This window comes from Hyla sarda, chromosome 6 (assembly GCF_029499605.1).
Source record: "Hyla sarda isolate aHylSar1 chromosome 6, aHylSar1.hap1, whole genome shotgun sequence".
Classification (NCBI taxonomy): domain Eukaryota; kingdom Metazoa; phylum Chordata; class Amphibia; order Anura; family Hylidae; genus Hyla; species Hyla sarda.
Window position 1 is genome coordinate 230,739,576 of NC_079194.1, and position 20,176 is coordinate 230,759,751.

Here is a 20,176-nt window from a genome sequence, read left to right on the forward strand (position 1 = left end):
CACCCATAAGCCTCCCTCCGCCTGAAGGTATGCCCCTACCTGAACATTCTTTTTCTCATGTGGGAGGTCATTTGTCCCTGTTCCGGGATGTTTGGTCTGCCCACGTGCTGGACTCTTGGGTCAGAGATGTCATTCCCAACGGGTATCGGATCGCGTTTGCTTCCCTTCCAAGGGATCGCTTTTTTCGATCCTGCCCTCCTCGCTCTCCTTCCTTGGCGGCGGCTTTTTGGGGTCGCCCTTTGGACTCTTCTCGCTCAGGTAGTGATCATCCCAGTTCCTCCCAAGGAGCATATTTTGGGGTTCTATTCAAACCGGTTTGTCATCCCCAAGAAAGGGGGTTCCGTTCACCCGATTCTGGATCTGAAGCTCCTCTACAGTCACCTACTCCTGCGTCATTTCCGTATGGAGTCTCTCCGTTCTGTGGTGGCATCCAAGAGGAGTTTCTTTCCTCTGTGGATATCCGAGATGCTTACCTTCACATCCCCATTTTTCCGGCGCATCAGCGCTGTCTCCACTTCGCTGTTCCGGAGGGCCATTTTCAGTTTGTGGCCCTTCCTTTTGGCCTTGCGCGGCCCCAAGGATCTTTACCAAGGTCCTGGCAGCGGTGATTGCAATCCTGCAAGCCCAGGGCGTGTCCGTGATCCCCTACCTGGACGACCTCCAACCAGGGCCCAGAATCAGGAGAGTCTCCTTCTCACTCTCCATACCTTGTCCCATTTCGGCTGAATGGTCAATAGGGACAAGGCACACCTGATTTCCACCCAGTCTCTGATCTTCTTGGGACTCCAGTTCAACACGGATCCGGCTCCTGCCGGACAAGCGCCATGCTCTTATCGGGAGTTTGTCTTCTCCGTTGTCCTGTTCCAGGTTCCATTCGGTTCTGCATGGAAGTCCTGGTTCGGATGGTGGCGGCCATGGAAGCCTTTCCCTTCACCCAGTTTCATTGTCGACCTCTTCAAATTTCTCTTCTGTCCCGGTGGGACAAGTCTCCCCAATCCCTTGCCCAGGATTATTCTTCCCCCCCCCCCCCCCCCCCCAGGACTCGCCAGGCCCTCCTGTGGTGGTTCGGTCTGCTCTTCTTCGACACTGGCAGGTCATCAGGACGGATGGCAATCTCAGCGGTTGAGGGGGAGTTTTCAGTGATCGGACAGTCCAGGGTCGTTGGTCCTCCCAGGAAACTCTCCTCCCCATCAACATCCAGGAACTTTGGGCAATTTACCTTTGCCTCCTCCATTGGGAGCACCTTCTCCAGGACCGTCCGGTTCGTGTCCAGACGGACAACTCCATGGCTGTGGCATATGTCAATCGCCAGGGCGGCACTTGCAGCCCCGCAGCAATGGCTGAGGTCTCCAGGATTCTTCTGTGGGCAGAACTCAGAGTTCCCTCCATCTCAGCGATTCACATCCCGGAGGTAGACAGCTTGGTGTCAGCCATCAGGGACACCTTTCACCTAGAGGACCCCGGAACATCGGACCCAGCTCCATTGTGTCTATAGACATATACTGCCGAATATACACTATACTGGTCCCCTTTCTAGCCAATTAGATATTAGACATATTGTGGCATTTTTATCTCCATCATTGTGGCAACTTTATCTCTATTTGTGTATAGTATATATTGAGGTTAATACACAGCTGTAGGGCCCTGCGGTCTGTGAATTTTTAAATACGAATAATTATCTATGTATTTTATCTAAATAACTACAACTATACATCTAAATCGGTCTAGAAGGTTCATTGGAGACACAAACATCTATCATATATCAGCCCTTGTGACTGAGGATAAGCTGAGGATTGAGAAATCTTTTTTCAGTACTGTTTCTTCACTATTCTCTGGGTGTGAGAGTATCCCAGTTAACCTTGCTTATTTTTGTTGTGAGCTGCACAAACAACTTATTTTTTCTGCTACAACTCTATAACCTGTCAGACATTTGTTGAAATAGCAAGTATGACACTTAGGCTATGTTCACAGGTCGGAATTTCTGCATGAATTTTTAGCCAAAACATTTTGATGGGATTCTGCTGTCCCATTCACACGGTAGAATTTCTGCTGCAGGAATTACATTGAAGTGAATTAATTTCTGCTGTAAATTCCGCAGAAATCTTGCCGTGTAAACATAGCCTTAGATATCACAGTGCACGTTCAGTGCAGTGTAGTGACAGTATCAGCTCTGATGAGGATTCTCATGATTGTAATTGCTTCCTGTTGTTTCAATGAGTTTATAAAGGAAGTATATGTAGCATCGTTCTTCTCAGGGTACAACACGTAGTCCAATTCCATCACTTGGCTAATAGGCCTATGACATTGAAAGCCACAGGCTATCTGCTTCTCCTTAAATTACAAGTAGCACATTAATTTGATAAGTTTATCATGACGTCAAGGGGTGGGGGAGAGTTTCTCGCATACTCTAGAAAAAGCAACACTTAGAGGTTAGAAGCCTAAAGCAATCCATTTTTTGCTGATGAACGTTCATTGCTGAACTCGCTGGACATTTCACAGCATCTCTGCAAATAGTTTATCCCAGAAAGAAGCTAAACATAGCTGTTCACCAGTCCTAGGACTCGGGGATGATGATAATGGGCAGTCGGGTGTGATGCAGATGCTGCTATGACTCTTCTAAAAGTTTTGCCAATTTTAACCATTTCCTTTTGAACATCAATTGCATTGACAGCGTGCACAGATACATTTACAGTGCTAATATTTATTTAGTTGCATAAATGTAGGTTACCACAGAGACCGGGAGTTTGAAATTCACGCACACTGCTCCTTTTGACATTACAGATAGGTAGCCATAGTTACTCCCGGCAGTCCTGCCTCTTTGTTGTAAAGATTTGCTGCATATATGAGTAATACTTGACATGTGATGTTGGTGATTAATGGCCTTTGTTATCAAATTAGTTAGCTTCTTTTTTTTTTTTTCTATTTTTCTTTTTTCTCCCCCTTCCCTAAAGCTGTTTTTAAACTCTGTAATAGGTGGAAATGATCTGGTATATTGTTGCCTGCTTTTTTATGTGATGTGTTTTTTTTATTTTTTCCCGTTAAAGGTATTTGCAGTTATGATTTTTCACATAGGCTGTCTTTTCTCATTCACATGTAGCATTTTTTTTCTTTTTGCATTATGATCTCATGCCATTCTGTAAAATCTCCTTCTGCTATTTCTCCTTGATTAATTCTGCTCCTCATCCCCTTCCCCCCCCTTTTTAAAGGGGTTATCCCAAGATAAACATTTTATTACCTGTTTACAGGATAGTTGGTAAGATGTGATCAGTTTTTAATTTTTTTTTTTTTTTTTTTTTTTGTGGGACAATCCCTCTGCTTTCTACAATTCTGAATAGTGTTGAAACAGGCTTGTCCAAAAAGAAAGGTAGCATGCACCATTTGGAGGCAAATAATTGGTTTATATGCGTGCCAGACATGAGGAGGTATAAGGGAAAAAAAAGTATGTTTAATGAGTTTTGCCAAATATGTTTATTTTCACAAATTCCTAAATTTTTGGACCTTACATCACTAATGATAAATCTCTTCCAATGTTATAAAGTTCCCACTAATGCTGAAGTGGTGGGGAGAATCAGGTGGTAACCATCAAAAATCTTCTTTCAGACCTCCTTTGTTCTTAAAGAAAAGCTGTAGATTATGCTCAGAGCTCAAAATTTCGGACGGAGATCCCGAGGGCGGACAAAGTCATTGGTGCTAGGACCATGCAAGACTTGCTGGTTCCATAGTCAGCAATGCATTACGCTCAATATTCTACAGAAAGAATATGAACATGTTCATTTTTCCAGCAGTAGCATTAAAGCGACTGAAAGCTCCACCGCTGAAATTTCGTAGTACGCACTTTGCATCAGAATCCCACTGACTTCAATAAGATGCTGCCACACAGAAATTTCCAAGCCAAATTCTGCTTGGAAATTCCATAGTGTGCATTGGCCATATAGGAGATAAGCCGTCTCTAGAGGTGTCTGGTACTGGCTTATTCTCCTCTCCCTATTGAGAACACATGCATGCCGAGCCCAGTGTGCATGTATATGAAGGGATTGGAATAAGGTGTCACCACCTAAAAGGGGTACTCCAATGCTCAGCATTTGGAACAAACCGTTCTGAACGCTGGAGCCGACACCGGGAGCTTGTGACTGCCTTCACACCTCCTCCCATAGACTTGCATTGAGGGGGCGGGGCTATGATGTCACAAGCTCCCGTCTCCAGCGTTCGGAACAGTTTGTTCCAAACGCTGAGTAGCAGAGTACCCCTTTAACGGCACATTTACACGTACTATGTGCGCTGTAAATTTGATGCTTTTATTCTATGATTTATTTGTATTGATTTAACAGCATCTAATCCATGGTAGATACGTTGTGTGAATGTACCCTAAGACGTGAAAACAGTGCCTCAGTTACTTCTCACTGCTTGTTTTATACAAGCCTCAGTCTAAAGTGTTATACTTTCTTCCATACACAAGAGTCTGAAAAATCTGTTTCTGATAGAAAAATAAAATCTTGCTCAGTTTCATGAAATATTATCTATGAAGTGACAGGAAAGCTGCAGGGTTTTAATTTTATTTTTATTTTATGTGATATATCTTGTTTCAGACAAGCCTTGTTAGTGTTCACACAGACCCCAGGTACTGAGGGGATATTCTTGGTCTTAATTTCCACCACCTCAGAAATCATTCTGTGCTGTCCAGTTTAACTCTTTCCTGCAGATTGATGCTTGTGAATTACTTGTCATCAATGTGCTAAATCACTAAAGAATGCAAAACAGTGAAAGCAATGTAATCTAGACCAAAACCAGACAACCGAGTAAAGGATCCCCCTCTAATAAAACACATTGTGATTGTACAGTTTTTATAAATATACTTTGTATTAGCATATTTTTGGGGGCCTCTTTACCATTTTGAATGGATTTGTATTTGTATTTTATATACTTTTATATCAAAACCCCAAGTCCAAAATATTTGATATTTAACATTAAAGGGATTTTTACTGTAAACTAACCATATACGGTAATATAATAATAATAATAAACATATTGGTGGAGATTTATTAAGATTGGTGTATCATACAGGGCTTAGTATTCAACTAAATTTATCTTTTTTTATAACAACATTTTTATTAATTTTTAAACAGGGGTCAATTTATGAGGGAGGGCAGGGCACTAAAAATGTAGCCGACAATAATAAAAATGTAGTGTGTGTGTGTTTTTCACTTTTTATTTTTTAGGTGGTGCTACTACTCCCAGCATGGAACACACACTGTTTCATGCTGGGAGCAGTAGTACCTGTACTAATTGACAGATTGCCCCGGGTTCCATTGCAATCCTTCTGTATAATTTATAGATGTGTCCAGCCGCTCTTCTATGGTCCCCTGCACTGCCGTATATATACACCTATTCATATTTCCCGCAGAGAGCTGTGATTGGCCAGATGTTTCCAGCCAATCACAACTCTCTGTGGGGAAATATGAATAGGTGTATATATATACGGCAGTGCAGGGGACCATAGAAGAGCAGCCGGCCACATCTATACATTATACAGGAGGATCACAGCGGGTGTCAAGAGTGACAGCCACTGTTATCTATCCTAACTGCAGGTACTACTGCTCCCAACATGGAACAGAGTGTGCTCCATGATGAGAGTAGTAGTACCTGCAGTTAAGGAAAGATCACAGCAAGTGTCACTGACATCCGCTGTGATTGTCCATAATATAGCAGAGATGTGAAGCGGCTCTATACAGCGCTCTGCATCTCTGCTCTGTACTCCAGCCAGTGATGTGAATAGAACATCACTCATTCATATTTCCCTCTGAGAGCTGTGATTGGCTGTAACCATCCAGCCAATCCCCACTCTAGGCGGAAAATATTAATGAGTGATGTTCTATTCACATCACTGGCCAGAGTATAGTGTAGAGATGTGGGAACTGTATAGAGCCGCTCCGCATCTCTGCTATATTATGGACGATCGCATCGGGTGATATGTCTATTAGTACAGGTGCTACTACTCCCATCATATCCAGTATGTTCCATGCTGGGTGTAGTAGTACTACCTAAAAAATTTCAATAAAGAGAGAAAAAAGTGAAACACACACTTTATTAAAAATGAATTACAGTTTAGTTCTAAAAAATATATCAATTTTGTTAAATACATTTTTTTTTTTAGGCACTACTGCTTCCTTTTGCTCTTGCGGCCACCGCTACATTGGCCTGTTTTGCCAGTCTTTGCATACAGAGATGTGATGAAGGAAAGAGTAGACATGACATGCCCATGAACTCTGGCTCACACCTGCCCCTACTAGGCACACACCAACAAGTATCCTTCTCTGGAGCACTTTTAGGATATATCTCCTCTCTAAAAATTTTCTTGACCAAGGAAAAAAATTGAGAGTTCAGGTTAAAAAATTGTCTTCTAGATTGCATAGTCCTGGTTTCATACAGTATGTCAGTCTAAAACTATAGTTGCTTGGGTAAAATGGGCCAGATATCTTAAATGTTCTCTGCTTTAGTCTGTCTTAAAATCAGGAAATAAAATCTAGACCTGCTTTGAAGGATAGGGAGTAACTAGTTGTAAGTACGGAGGTTAATTGTATCCATAGTAAATGGAGCAGCAGCACACATGCTAAGCCCCTGCTCCATTCACTTTCTCTGGGACTTCCGAACATAGACGAGTTCTGTCCTCAGCAATGTTTGGTAATCCCATAAAGAACTAATGGATCAGTGACTGAGTATGTGCACTCTTACTCCATTGACTCCATTCAAAAACAGTTGACCTCCATTATTGTGATTGATGGGGGTCCCAACAATCAAACCCCACCAATCAGTAAGTTAGCCCCTTATCTTGTGGATAACCTCTTTAATAAATTGGACCATGGAGACCACACTCACCTAAAAGTGGAGTTAAAATTTGTTAATATCGTGTGCATTATAGCTGGCAACGTTTTGTTTTTATACAGAAAAACTGAAGCAAATCACTTAATAAATTCCTTCCATGATAACCTAGCTGAAATTGCATACATGACACATTAATTTTAAGCACACTATAACAATTTTTTACCATCTTCTAGATGTCCCTTTGATAGTTGTGAAGGAAAATCTCCCTCCAAAGCCAATAGAAGTCGTTCTCCCTTGCAAGAGGACCAGAAGAAAACTAATGGATTCTCCAGAAGCTTCTGAAAATGTTGGAGCACCTCAAAATGAGAAAAGCCATAATGCTGAAGATTCCATCACTGAGGAGCTCGCCCCTATTGTTTATACCCCAGAAAATCTAAATAAAACCATCAACATTACTAAAGTGGTTGCAAATAACTTACATGTTGGACAGAATCTGGAAAGTGCCAGCAGCTTTATGGCTCATGACAAGGACATCCAGAAATTTGGCTTCACGTTTAACTTAAAGACTGGGTCTGAACAAGCTGATATGGACTCTACTTATATCCTCCCTCAAAGCAGCAGTAGCTCGAACCCAGATACACATGGCAAAGAGACTCAGTTTCCCAGCATGCTGCAAAGGTATTTGTCTTCAAGTAGATCCATAAAAAACTATATTTACCAGGGTTACCATATTTATCTTCGTATAGTATTTCAGCTGCAACATGATGCAATCACAGACTTTAAGGCGTTGTCTGGGGAAAAAAAAAAAATCAACATTGGGGGGGGGGGCTTGAAAAAACTAAACAACGCCAATAACTCATGGGAAAAAGCCTGAAGTAAAAAAAAAAAAGAACTTTTTAAAAATCCTACCCCTATAAATTAACTTGTATTGATTGCCCATAAAACCAGAATAACAACCCCCGAACAAAGGAATATAGAATTAATAATGTGATACACAGGTATACAAAGTACAGTGACCCCTCGACCTACGATGGCCCCGACATACGATAATTTCAACATGCGATGGCCTGTTGAAGGCAGCATCAACATATGATGCTTTTGTATGTCTGGGCCATCGCATAAACGGCTATCCGGCAGCGCAGACTGTTTCAGCTGCCACCGGATAGCCGTTTACGGTGCCCCGTGTGGTCCGCTGACGATCATGCACCTGTCCTCGGGGCTCCGGCGCGTCCTCTTCAGGATCCCCTGCATCTTCGGCGCTCTCAATCGTCGTCATCACGTCGCTGCGCACGCCGTCCCGTCATCCAATAGGAGCAACGTGATGACTGAGAGCGAGGATGCCGGGGAAGCAGAGGCCTTGCCGGAGCGTCGGGGACGCGGCGACAGGGATGGACGGTGACATCCCGGGGAGCGGTGACGAGCGGTGACGGTCTGGAGCGGCGGGGACAGGAGAGTACAACTTCCTCTAACAGTGGTCTTCAACCTGCGGACCTCCAGACGTTGCAAAACTACAACTCCCAGCATGCCCGGACAGCCGTTGGCTGTCCGGGCATGCTGGGTGTTGTAGTTTTGCAACATCTGGAGGGCCGCAGGTTGTAGACCACTGTCCTATACTTTACATTGCACGGATCCCTCAACATGCGATGGTTTCAACAAACGATGGTCCGTTTGGAACGGATTACCATCGTATGTTGAGGGACCACTGTACACTGAGGACCTACACCAGTTTACCTATGTGTATAAACAGTTTGCAGTGACTGCAGCACACCCAGAGTATCACAGTATGATGGTTAAAATGTAACTGTCATGTCCTCCTCTACATGTTTCACTGTAATAACAGCATTATCAAGAGGTTATGATGGTCATAGCCAGACATGCCCTGTCTATGTTAGGTCTCACAGCTGACAATGTGTATCAAAGCAAAAACCAAGCCATGAGAACTGCCGTAGAGCCTCAAGGCTTGTGTGAAGGCACAGATCTGGAGAAGGGTCTAAATAAATTTGACACATTAAATACTCTTTATTTGGTCTAATGAAACACATATTGAAGTTTTTGGTCTCAATTCTAAGTGTCCTGTCTGGAGGAATCCAGGCATTGCTCATCATCTGCCCAATACTATCCCTACAGTGAAGCATAGTGGTGGTGGTTGCTCTAAGGGTGTTTTTGTTTTGTTTTTTATACAGAGGCTAGGGCAGGGAAACTGGTCAGGGTTAAGGGAAAGCTGAATGGAGCAAAGTACAGAGATATTTGTGAAAACCTAATACAGAGTTCTCTGGACCTCACACTGGGCCATAGGTACACATTCAAATAAAACAATGGGGGAGTGTTATCAAAATCTGTGTAGAGGAAGAGTGGTGCAGTTGCCCATAGCAACCGATCAGATCGCTTATTTTTTTCAGAGGTCTGGTTTCTATAGGCAACTGCATCGCACTTCTCCCTCCCCCCTATGTCCCTAAACACACAGCCAAGACAACACAGAAGTGGCTTAGGGACCACTCTCTTAAATGTCCCATGAGTGGCCCTCAAGTCCATGCAATATTTTTCTCTTTCTTTTTTAATAAGTTAGCAAAATGTCTACATTCTGTTTTCACTTTTGTCATTTTTGGGTATTGATTGCAGAATTATGGGGGTGAAACAAGAATTATGTTGTACAAGTCCACAGCAGAACAAAAAGTGAGCGGGTCTGAAGACTTTCTGAATGTATTGTATGTGAGAAATGAGATGAAAAGTTACTAAGAGGGCCAATTGTATTTTACAGACTAGGACTTCCATCTTTATTGAACAAGAACCTAGGAAAATTAAGTGAAAAACCGTCCTACATGGCAATGACTTCAGCTGCAGAAAGAAAGAGAAAGTTGTTAAGGTAAACCGCATATGGCCGAAAAAGCAGCCGACCGGAGGTTCACTCCGGTCGGCTCATAGACCTACATTAACTACGGTTCCCGAATACGACTGAGTGCGGGCGCCGCAATTAAGCCCCGCCCCCCCCCCCTCCTCCCAGCCGTATACGGGAACCATAGTTCAAATTGTAGTGTGAACCCAGCCTTACAGATCTAGTACTTTTATGATCTCATGGATTTTATTTAGTGACGTATCTTGTATGGTGTTTATGAATTCACCACTACATAAGTGGATATCCTCGCCAATAGTTAATTCATAAGCTAGATTGACATCTTAAAATTACAAAAATGTAGTACTGAAAAATGTGTTAAGAAAAATTTTATAAATCGTGTAGAATTTGTGTACATCAGTCTGTAATCTGACTTATACAGGGTATTGTAAAATAGTGTATAAATCTCATGTGTCTTCCTTATTGCTTGTTAAGTCTGCAAAAGCTCTATAGGAAATAGAGTAGCAGGTGCTGAGAGGCACCACATGGAGGCACTTCTATTGCAATTCTGGACCTGTAGGATCAGAAGGGGGGGGATAAGATGCAATATTACTATGCACGGTATATGACCACTGAAGCAGTCATTGTCTGTATGCCACTTCATGCATGCAGTCTCATAGTACTTAAATGGATGAAGTATGTGCCTATTGGTTTATTGGACCATAAGCAGCTGCTGTTAATTAGCAAAAAAAAAGTTCAATTTAAAGGCGTTATCTAGCCTTTTATAATTGATGCCCTTTCCTCAGGATACGCCATCAATTTTAGATCAGTGAGGGTCCATTTCCTGGCATTTAGGCTGATCAGTGTTTTAGAGAGTACCTCTCATGATCTTGTTAGATTTTATAATCCTCCCAGTTTCCTGCTCCCCTACCTTTATTTTTATTGTTTTACCTTGATATTGCTCTGTATTTTCTGCTCAGTCAGATTCACAGACTGGGAAAGGGGCATTACCTAGCAGCCGTGACATCATCTGAAGCCATACAGGGGAGAACTTCCTCCCTCACTCTGCTACACACAGCCCAGAGCAGTTCAGTGTGTGAGATTAGCTCTGAATGGCTAAGGCTGCACACATACCCCTCAGCACTCCAGACTGCATTTCCTGATTTTTGGATTTCTGCCAGGCCAGCAGGAGTCCAAAGCCTGTGCAAGAGATGGCGGGAAATGTTCTCTGGACAAGTAAGGAGACACCTAGTGGCAGCTTATGTAAACATAAATAAACATAATACATTAGAAAGATTATTTATTTACCATAAGGAGTGCAATAGCAAAAAAAATTTTAATGACAGTGCCCCTTTAAAAGAGATGCTCATGCTGCAGAAATCGCCACTACTCATAGTATGACAATGAAAGAACAAGCAGGAATTCTTTTTCCACACATTTAAATCACTTCACTGGAATAAGGATGTCATGTGTTCCAAGCATAGTCCTTGGCAAAGTGCTTTTTGAAATGCAGGATGTTTGTTAAAATCATTGAATGGGGACTAATGTGTGTTCATAACCCTGATTAAAAACATTGTCAAAAGATGTAAATAGTTGACAGAAATCTACCCCCAAAATCTCTGCTACTTATTTCACGATAGAATTTTCTTTCTCATTGTGAACATGCTCTAATGCCGGGTTCACACTACGGGGTTACCAAGCAGAATTCGGTTTTGAAATTCCAGTGCAGCAGAATCCCGTTACTCGCAATGGGATTCCACTGCACAGTGCACACGGCATAGTTTAAGGCGCACTTTCCTCCCGTAAAATCAACTCAAAAATTTCCACCAGAACACTGAACTTGGCTATGGGGACGGCAATGTCTGGAATTTCCAAAGTGTGAACCCGGCCTTAGGGTCCTTTTACATGGACAAGTTTACACGCTGTTATGAGAGCCTAGGGGTGGTATAGTAAGTCATTTGGTGCTCACTTCCATTGTCTTGCTCCATTGATTGTGAGAGGTTTCTACCAGCAAACGTTTGTGTAATAGTTTGCATAAACAACTTTATCTTATTGCCTGCAAAAATAATTGCCTGCAACTAGTGTTTTTATCTTTGGGTGTGTTTATCCTTGGCATTGATCAGAAATGAACAATCATTTGGTGACATTTCCCTTTCATCTTAATGCAATGGACAATACTGGATCTCCACTACTCCTTGCAGATCTATTGTTGCACACTTGATGTGAGGCTGTCATCCAAACATATTAGGGCTGGGGGCGGAGCCTAGTAGCCTATGTGAGTGCACATGTGGCTGCAAGATCTCACTCCCACTATCCTTCTTTATCCTGGTTTACTGATAATTTTTGGGCTACTTTTATTTTCCCCTGGTCACTTGCGCTCCCTAGACAGTGCAGACCCTCTGTGGGGTGTCAAAGGCTAAACTGCTGTTTCAAGATGGTGCCTGCTTGTAGTGGAAGCATGGTGGGACTCCAGAGCAGATATAGTGGCAAAGTTGGAAAGCTGTGCCTGCACTACAGGCTCAGGAATGCTTACATCAGTGATAGCGCCTTCGTACACCTTCGGTGAGTTCCTTGGCATCAGGTTCCTAAATTATGATACTAATCTGTGATTTAACTCCATAAAGAGGGCCACAACTCACAGCACTTACCGCAGTCAGTTGAGCAGCCATTTCAGGGAAGCTAGGAGGTACTGGCTTGGGTCCTTTTTGAGATAAAACACTGCAATGTCTCCCTATTGTGCCTCTGAAAGCTGATAGTTGGCCTTTAAAGGGGTAATCCAGGATAACATAAACAGAAGATTTCTTCAAAAAACAGCACCACACCTGTCCTTGGGTTGTGTGTGGTATTACAGCTCAGTTCCGTTAAATTGAATGGAGTCAAGCTGTAATACCACACACAACTTTAGGACAATTGTGGTGCTGTTTTTTTGAAGAAGAAATTGGACTTATTAGACGGGATCTGTAGAAGGTCTTGGAGCAGACGACTGCAGTGGAGGGGGACATATAATTCAGGTGAATAATACCATTCCTTGTATTCACAAGTCTGTGCAGGAACACTGTCACAGGCGGTGGTCCCATTGCAAGCAAAGAGAGACCATTTAGAAAACTGGCTCAGCTGTAACAATGCCCATTGTCGGGATCCCTGAGAAAGTGGATGGTTCCCATTGTGACAAGTTATTTGAAAATTGGCTCCAGGACGGCCTCCACTCCCTATTCTCCTGAAGCTTCTTTACTTTCAGGACCGTGATGAGATCTTCAGACTGTCCAGAGAGTGGGATGATATTACTATTAATGAAGAAAGAATAGATTTTTTTCCAGACTACTCTGCTGAAGTTCAACACAGGCCTGCACAGTTTACAGACATTAAGCGGTGGCTTTACACTTTACAATGCTGAAATTTGCCCCCACCAGGGTTACAGGATACCCATATGCCAGCTGATTCTAAAGTGTGGGTGAATTACCGCTGTCTCTACTATCACTCCACATACTTCAGGGGTTTAACCTTATTCGTCTATTAGAATATAAAATTCTAATGTTACTGTTCCTTTCAGGATAACAAAGGGAGGTTTGTTGGGGTAGATTGTATCTTTTATCATCTCTGATGTATTTTAGTGGCACTGTATATCCCTCTACTTTATTCCCATGTTCCATTCAGGAAGATTTTAGAATTGCTTAACTGCTTAGCTCTTGACCATATGCTCCCCTGATACTTTTGGGGGAGTGACCACTGGCTCCTTTTTGGTTGGTTGATTACTGAAGTGGGTCAGTGGGATGTCGGGGAGGCTCAAATTACCCCAAATACAACAGTTTTCTCACCACCAGGTACTGGTTTATACACTTTTATAGTCTGATCTGTCATTTAATGTGGCAAAAAGGGTGCCATAAATTTAATTGGAAAAACTTCCAAAGCTGGATAACAGGCTGACCTTACCTAATACCTAGGTTTGGCAGCAGAAATGCCCCAAATGGGGTTGGGGTGAGGTGGAACATTTCCTTGGCTATTGTTTGGTTTCTGGGATAGGATCAACCTCCACTGACACTCTCTACCGACTTTTAGGAGAAACCTACACTTCAAATGATGCAATGGGTTTGGAATGCCACTCTTGCATGTTTAGGTATAGATGACAGCCTTCCATATATACCATTCTGGCACAACACTAAAGCTTTAGTCAAAATATATATTTAAAGTGTCCCTGTCATTTTTGAAAAACCTTTGACATGTCACAGAGACATGTCAAAAGTTTTGATCAATCAGGATCTTCATATGAAGCCCCCCATCAATCATTAGAATGAGCGGGCAGAAGAGTCACGTCACGGCTTGCTGCAATCTCCATCCAGTGACATTAGATGAGCTCTATTATAAGTCTATGGAATCCGTCTAGTGCAGCTGGAGAGAGATTGCAGTTAGCCGGGGAGTGAAAGTTACAACCGCTTCTCCTATTATTTCCAATAAGTCAGGGTCTCAGCACTGTGACCACAACTGTTTAAAACTTTAGATATGCCTCTGACATGTCAAAAGTTTTTCCAAATGACAAGGACACTTTAACCCCTTAAGGAAATAGCACGTAAATGTACGTTCTGATCCGCTGGGACTTAGCGCACCAGGACGTCCATTTACATCCTATACATGACGCGAGAACTGGAGTGGTGCTTGCATCATGCAGCCAGGGACCCGCCGGTAATGGTGAACATCCGCGATCACGCTGATGTCCTTAATAACCCCTGAGATGCCGTCATCAATACAGATCACTGCAGCAATGCGGCGCTTTAAATGGCTGATCTAATCTCCTGCGGCACTGTCCTCTTACGTGCCTCCATCCGTCCCCAGCGTCGTCTTCTCTGTTCTGACATCGATCTGACCAAAGAAGATTGCTGATAATACTGCTCATTGCTATGCATAGCACTAAACAGTATTAGCAATCAAATGATTGCTATAAATAGTCCCCCATGTGAATGTGAAAGATTCCCACACCCAATAAAAATGCAAATTGCCCCTTTTTCCCATTTTATTTTTAAAAAAATTTATCATATTTGGTATTGCTGCATGCATAAGTGTCTGATCTATGAAAATATAATAATTCCGTACAGTGAACGACGTAAAGGGTTAAAAAAATATATATAATAAGCAAATGCGATCAAATACTTACATACGCAATAGTGGTATAAAGAAAAAACTCATACCGCCCTGTATACGGAAAAATTGGAAAGTTATAGGTGGTCAAAATAGGGCAATTTTATACATACTTATTTTGTGGAAAAAAGTGTTTGTTTGTTTTTGTTTGTTTTTTTAAAAGCAGTACAATAATAGAAAAGTATGTAACCATCTTTTTAATTGTATTGACCCACAGAATAAAGAATGTACTTTTTACGGTATAGTGTACAGCACAAAAAAAAAATAAAAACGAAACCCCCCAAAATGTGCAAAATTTCAGTTTTCTTTTTAATTTCCTGACACAAATAAAAAATGTTTGGGTTTGCTGTACATTTTATGGTAAAATGAGTGATGTAATAAAAAAGGCAATTGTTTGCGCAAAAAAATTATAAATAAAAAAAACAAGCCCTTACATGGATCTGTGGATGGAAACATAAGAGTTTTGATTTTAGTTTATTTTTTCTTATATTTATTTAATTTACATTTTTAGTCTTAATGAGAACAGCATTGTCATGCTCTGTCTTGTTTTACAGTACCTACTCTATACAGTAGTGCTTTTTCATGTGAAATACAGAATACTGATTTATTTCTCTCCTTGTTGCTTCAGTCTTGCTGCTGGCAGTGCTATAAAAGAGGAGAATGTACAACTTCCTGTACCAAAACGTGTCAAGCAGGACATCCCCATCGAGTGCAAAGCAGTGAGAGTGAAAAGGGCAGCGGGTGAGCATGAAATGATAAATTATGATAGTAATCCTTCAGTTTTCAGTGTCTGATGAAAGCCTGACATTTCCAGGTTATCATCTTAATGGTTGTTGCTGTAATCAGTCATCTAAAATATTTTCCAACCTTGATATGTCCTTTATGTTCTGATTCCTCAGAATTCTCTGTTGTAGAAGATCTTGTGTGGGTTATTTTCTGTCTTGTCGTGTGATATGGCGTTTTGTTCTGCAATCCTGTGCAAAGATAAACTAAGCATACTGCCAGTTTCCTGTGCATTCCAAGAACTCGAATAAGGCTGCGTTCATACTATAAAAATACCTGTGTTATAAACACCCGTCATAAAAATCTTGAAAATCATCCGTTAAACGACAGTTCGAAAATCCCTAACGGTCATTAGAAAATCCCATTATAGTCTATGGGATTTTTCTAATAGCCGTTTTAACCCGTTTCGCTATTTTGTGAAGGGGCGAATGAATGGCAGAAATAGTTTGTGCACTAATTCTCCTGTTACTATCGCTCGTCACAAAATGACAGCCGTCACGCCCCATCCCACAGACTTGCATTGAGGGGGCGGGGTGTGATGTCATGAGGGGGCGGGGTTATGACGGCACAAGCTGCTGGGGCCAGGTCCAGCGTTTGGTCCAGCATTCCAAACGCTGAGCAGTGGAGTACCCCTTTAAGCTGCAATACCATATTATGATGATCCAAAAAGCACAAACATGACACACTGTGGGGGAGATTCTCAAAAACTACTGTCATCATTTCTGGTCCAGCGATATTATTCACACCTTTTTTTTTCTTTCCTCCTCCTTTCTCCGCATTTTTTTCCCCACATTTTCAAAGGTCTCTTTTGCTGCCTTGAAAATATGTGAAAATTCATTTGCGCGACACTTTTTATATTTTGCGCCAAATTTTTTTTTAGTTGCAGCCATATTGGATTTTTTTGCCGATTTTTGCGCAATCCCGGAAAATTCTGCTGGGAACATCTCACCAAATATTCCATGGTTACTAGTGCCCAGACAAGCGATAACTGTATAAATAAAACATTTCTGAGCTTAAATTTGAGTGCAGGTGCAGTGACCAATAATAATTTTTTTTTTTTTTTTTTATAATTACTTTAACACCTTTTCCCCAAAAAAACAGATTTCTGTGATTTCTACACTATTAAAAAGCTGGTGTGAAATTTTTTATGTAAACGGGACTCTCACCCCTTTGAAAATATCATGTAAAGCAGACAATATACGTGGACACGCCCACTTTTACAAAACTGACATGAACAGTGTAAACTGCAGCACAAAGCTCTTCGAAAATGTGGTGGATACTTTTTGCGCCAAAATCTTGACGCAAAATAGATTTTTTTTGGGCGCAAAATCCTTTGAGAATCTCCCCCTGTAAGTTAGAATGCACACCCAAACATCACAATAACAATGTCTAATGAACAGCATGATAGTATTTTATTGTATGACAATAAGTACAAAACAAACAAGTTAAAAACATTTAAAAACACCACAAAAAAGTTCTTTGAGGGGGCAAGACGCTCACCCTCCAGAGCACATTAATTGAACTAAACTAAACAATCTAATTTTAATTAAAATGTATAAAATATTATTTATTGCCTTTATTGTCTTATTTGTTCCAGAATTAAAAGGTTGTGTGAGATTATAAAACATGGTGGGGGAGATTTATCAAAAGTTGCCCATAGCAACCAACAATCTGGTTGCTATGGGCCACTGGGCAGCTTTTCCTCTGCACAGGTTTTGATAAATCTCCCCCTGGGTTGTTTCATTCCCCCAACAGCGAATAGTTGTATCAAGTATTGCTTCTCCCATTCATTAGAGTAAGGCTAAGCCGCAATACCAGATATTGTTGTATTTATGAAAAAATTAGAGACTGCTTTTAATTTTGTTTTATCTCTCTTTGTCTCTCGAAAGTGTTTTTTTATTTTTATTTTATTTTTTTACAATTTCATTCAACCCCTTCAAAGTCAAAGGGGTACTCCACTCGGAACATATACTTCCGAAAGCTGTTTTTGCGCTGCGGGGGTCGGCCACGCCCCTTGTGACATTACGGCCATGCCCCCTCAATGCAAGTCTATGGGAGGGGGCGTGTCGGCCGTCTATGGGAGGGGGCGTGTCGGCCGTCCCATAGACTTACATTGAGGGGGCGTGGCTGTGATGTCACGAGGGGTGTGGCCGACCCCCGCAGCGCGAAAACAGCATTTGGAATATTTACTTCCGAACACTGGCCAGTGGAGTACCCCTTTAATGACTATGTTTTGTGTGTGTGTGTGTGTGTATAAATACTTTTTATTCCCAGGAAGCTTTTAATGCTTTCAATGTTACCACCAAATAATTTTTTTTCTTTTGTAGGCTTATCGAAGAGGGACAACACTGCGCAAAGACGTCTGCCTAAGAGTATTTCGGAAGGAAGCTTAGCTGGTGCTAAAAGGAAACCTTTTTCATTCCTTGGATCATCTCAGCAGCTTTTACAAGCCACAAAGAAAAAATAGCCTTGTGCATCTGGAACACATTCTCCACTTCAGAGACTAGAAAGCCATGTCTTACTGAAAATAAATTTTATGTACAGAAAAAACTGAATAATTTGTACAGTGCAAATCCTAATCAATGTCTTCATGTGTTGCTTCTTTTACTTGTTTTTTTTTTTTATACCCTTGTCCATCCTTACACGTGGTCAAGTCTTTACATAGGGAAAACACCATCAGAGTTTGGTTGTAAGATGTCTGTGTGGTTTTACTAGAGCTTAGAATTTCTGGCATTCCAGTGTACTTGTAGCAGAGGATGTTATCTGTTTCCAATAAGGAAGTAGAATGTAACCTTAAAGGAGCAATCCAGATGAAAACTGACACACTTTATGCCTAGTGCAGAAACTAATGGGGCAGAGAATGACACAGGGATTTTCTCAGTGCTTTTTAAATCCTTCCATCATGCTCTTCCTCATTACGTCTAGTATTAGGCAAAACACTATAGATCCGTTATTCTTAGGCGAGTCACTTTTATGATGTCATGATTAAAAAAGTAAAATAGGCTCTTGGACTGCTTATTAGAGATGAGCGAAGTTACAGTACTTCGATTCTGCACGAACATTGCGGCTCGGCAGTTGATGACTTATCCTGCATAAATTAGTTCAGCTTTCAGGTGCTCCGGTGGGCTGGAAAAGATGGATACAGTCCTAGGAGACTCTCCTAGGACTGTATCTACCTTTTCCAACCCACTGGAGGAGACTCTCCTAGGACTGTATCCACCTTTTCCAACCCACCAGAGGAGACTCTCCTAGGACTGTATCCACCTTTTCCAACCCACCGGAGGAGACTCTCCTAGGACTGTATCCACCTTTTCCAACCCACCGGAGGAGACTCTCCTAGGACTGTATCCACCTTTTCCAACCCACCGGAGGAGACTCTCCTAGGACTGTATCCACCTTTTCCAACCCACCGGAGGAAACTCCCCTAGGACTGTGTCCACCTTTTCTAGCCCACCGGAGCACCTGAAAACTGAACAAATTTATGCAGGATAAAGTCAGCAACTGCCGAGCCATGATGTTCGTGCAGAATCGAAGTACTGTAACTTTGCTCATCTCTACTGCTTATCAAGAAAGGTTCAGTGAACCCCGTGGAATTATATTACTTTGTGTTTATCATAATTGATCATCTAAAGCAGTCATAAAGTACCCCCAACAGGTCACGTTTACATGATTTCAGGTCAGTGAATCAGGCATCACCACAATTATACCACCTATGAAAGACTAAGGAAATCCTGAAAACATGACCTGTTGGAGTACTTAAAGGACCATGCTTGGGAATCTGATCTAAAGGACTGTACAGCCAGTACTTATGTCCTCTCAGATCATACACCTTTTAGTCCATCTTATGTTACTATTCTATCACTGGGTGCTATTGTATGTATCTTGACTAATCAAAAAACGTGGCTTTTTATGATCAAGGAGATGACAATAGCACCAATTTTATGGGAATGCTGATCACATTCACCACTGACTGCTGGGTGTTCCCCATGTCAGCCAAAGAAGGTCAGTATGAGGACCCTGCAAATAAGCCGGAGATCCCCATTTGATATAAGAAAATATTTCTTTTTATTCTTTCCAGAAACAGCAGCATCTTGTCTATAGGCTCTATCAGTTACTGCAGCTCATTCATGGAATGGAGCTGAGCTGCGATAGCAGAATCAACCTATAGGCAAGAGTGGCGCTGTTTTCTTATAGATTCCATCTCCACTCCTATCTCTGACTCCTCCCTTGTTATAATACCTCCTCACATATAGTATATACCCACTTCTCGTATCTATCCCCAAATAAGGTGCACAGAGTACAGAGAGCAGATGTTCTTAAGAAAATACTGACAAATTTCAAACTTCCCTGTCATGTTTTCCATGGCATTTTACTTCAGCAAAGTGCATTTTGTTTCCCTTTCGTTGAAAATGCATTGTTAGACACAGACTACTCATGCAAACGCTTTTATTGGCAGGCAGGATTTCCCCACACATTGTGGTAATGTAAAAAGCATTAGCATTATAGCTGGAGATCCCAGCACCAATTTAAGAAAAAAAAAATCTACAACTTTAAGAGGTTCCTGTAAGCCATGGTTTTTACTAATGGTTTCTGTGAATGATCATTATGAGCACT

At 41.7% G+C, this 20,176-nt stretch overlaps 1 protein-coding gene across 3 annotated transcripts in view; it reads left to right on the forward strand.

Annotated features, from left to right (window-relative positions):
* KIF18A (kinesin family member 18A) overlaps nucleotides 1-18,648 on the forward strand; it is a 141,620-nt gene extending 122,972 nt beyond the window's left edge. For all 3 annotated transcript variants that reach the window (XM_056526678.1, XM_056526677.1, XM_056526679.1), the window contains 4 exons: nucleotides 7,053-7,497; nucleotides 9,578-9,682; nucleotides 15,408-15,520; nucleotides 17,890-18,648. In XM_056526678.1, the coding sequence (XP_056382653.1) occupies nucleotides 7,053-7,497; nucleotides 9,578-9,682; nucleotides 15,408-15,520; nucleotides 17,890-18,029 (803 nt within the window). In that variant the 3' untranslated portion in view covers nucleotides 18,030-18,648. The remainder of the gene's footprint in view (nucleotides 1-7,052; nucleotides 7,498-9,577; nucleotides 9,683-15,407; nucleotides 15,521-17,889) is intronic.
* The last annotated feature ends 1,528 nt before the right edge of the window (nucleotides 18,649-20,176 follow it).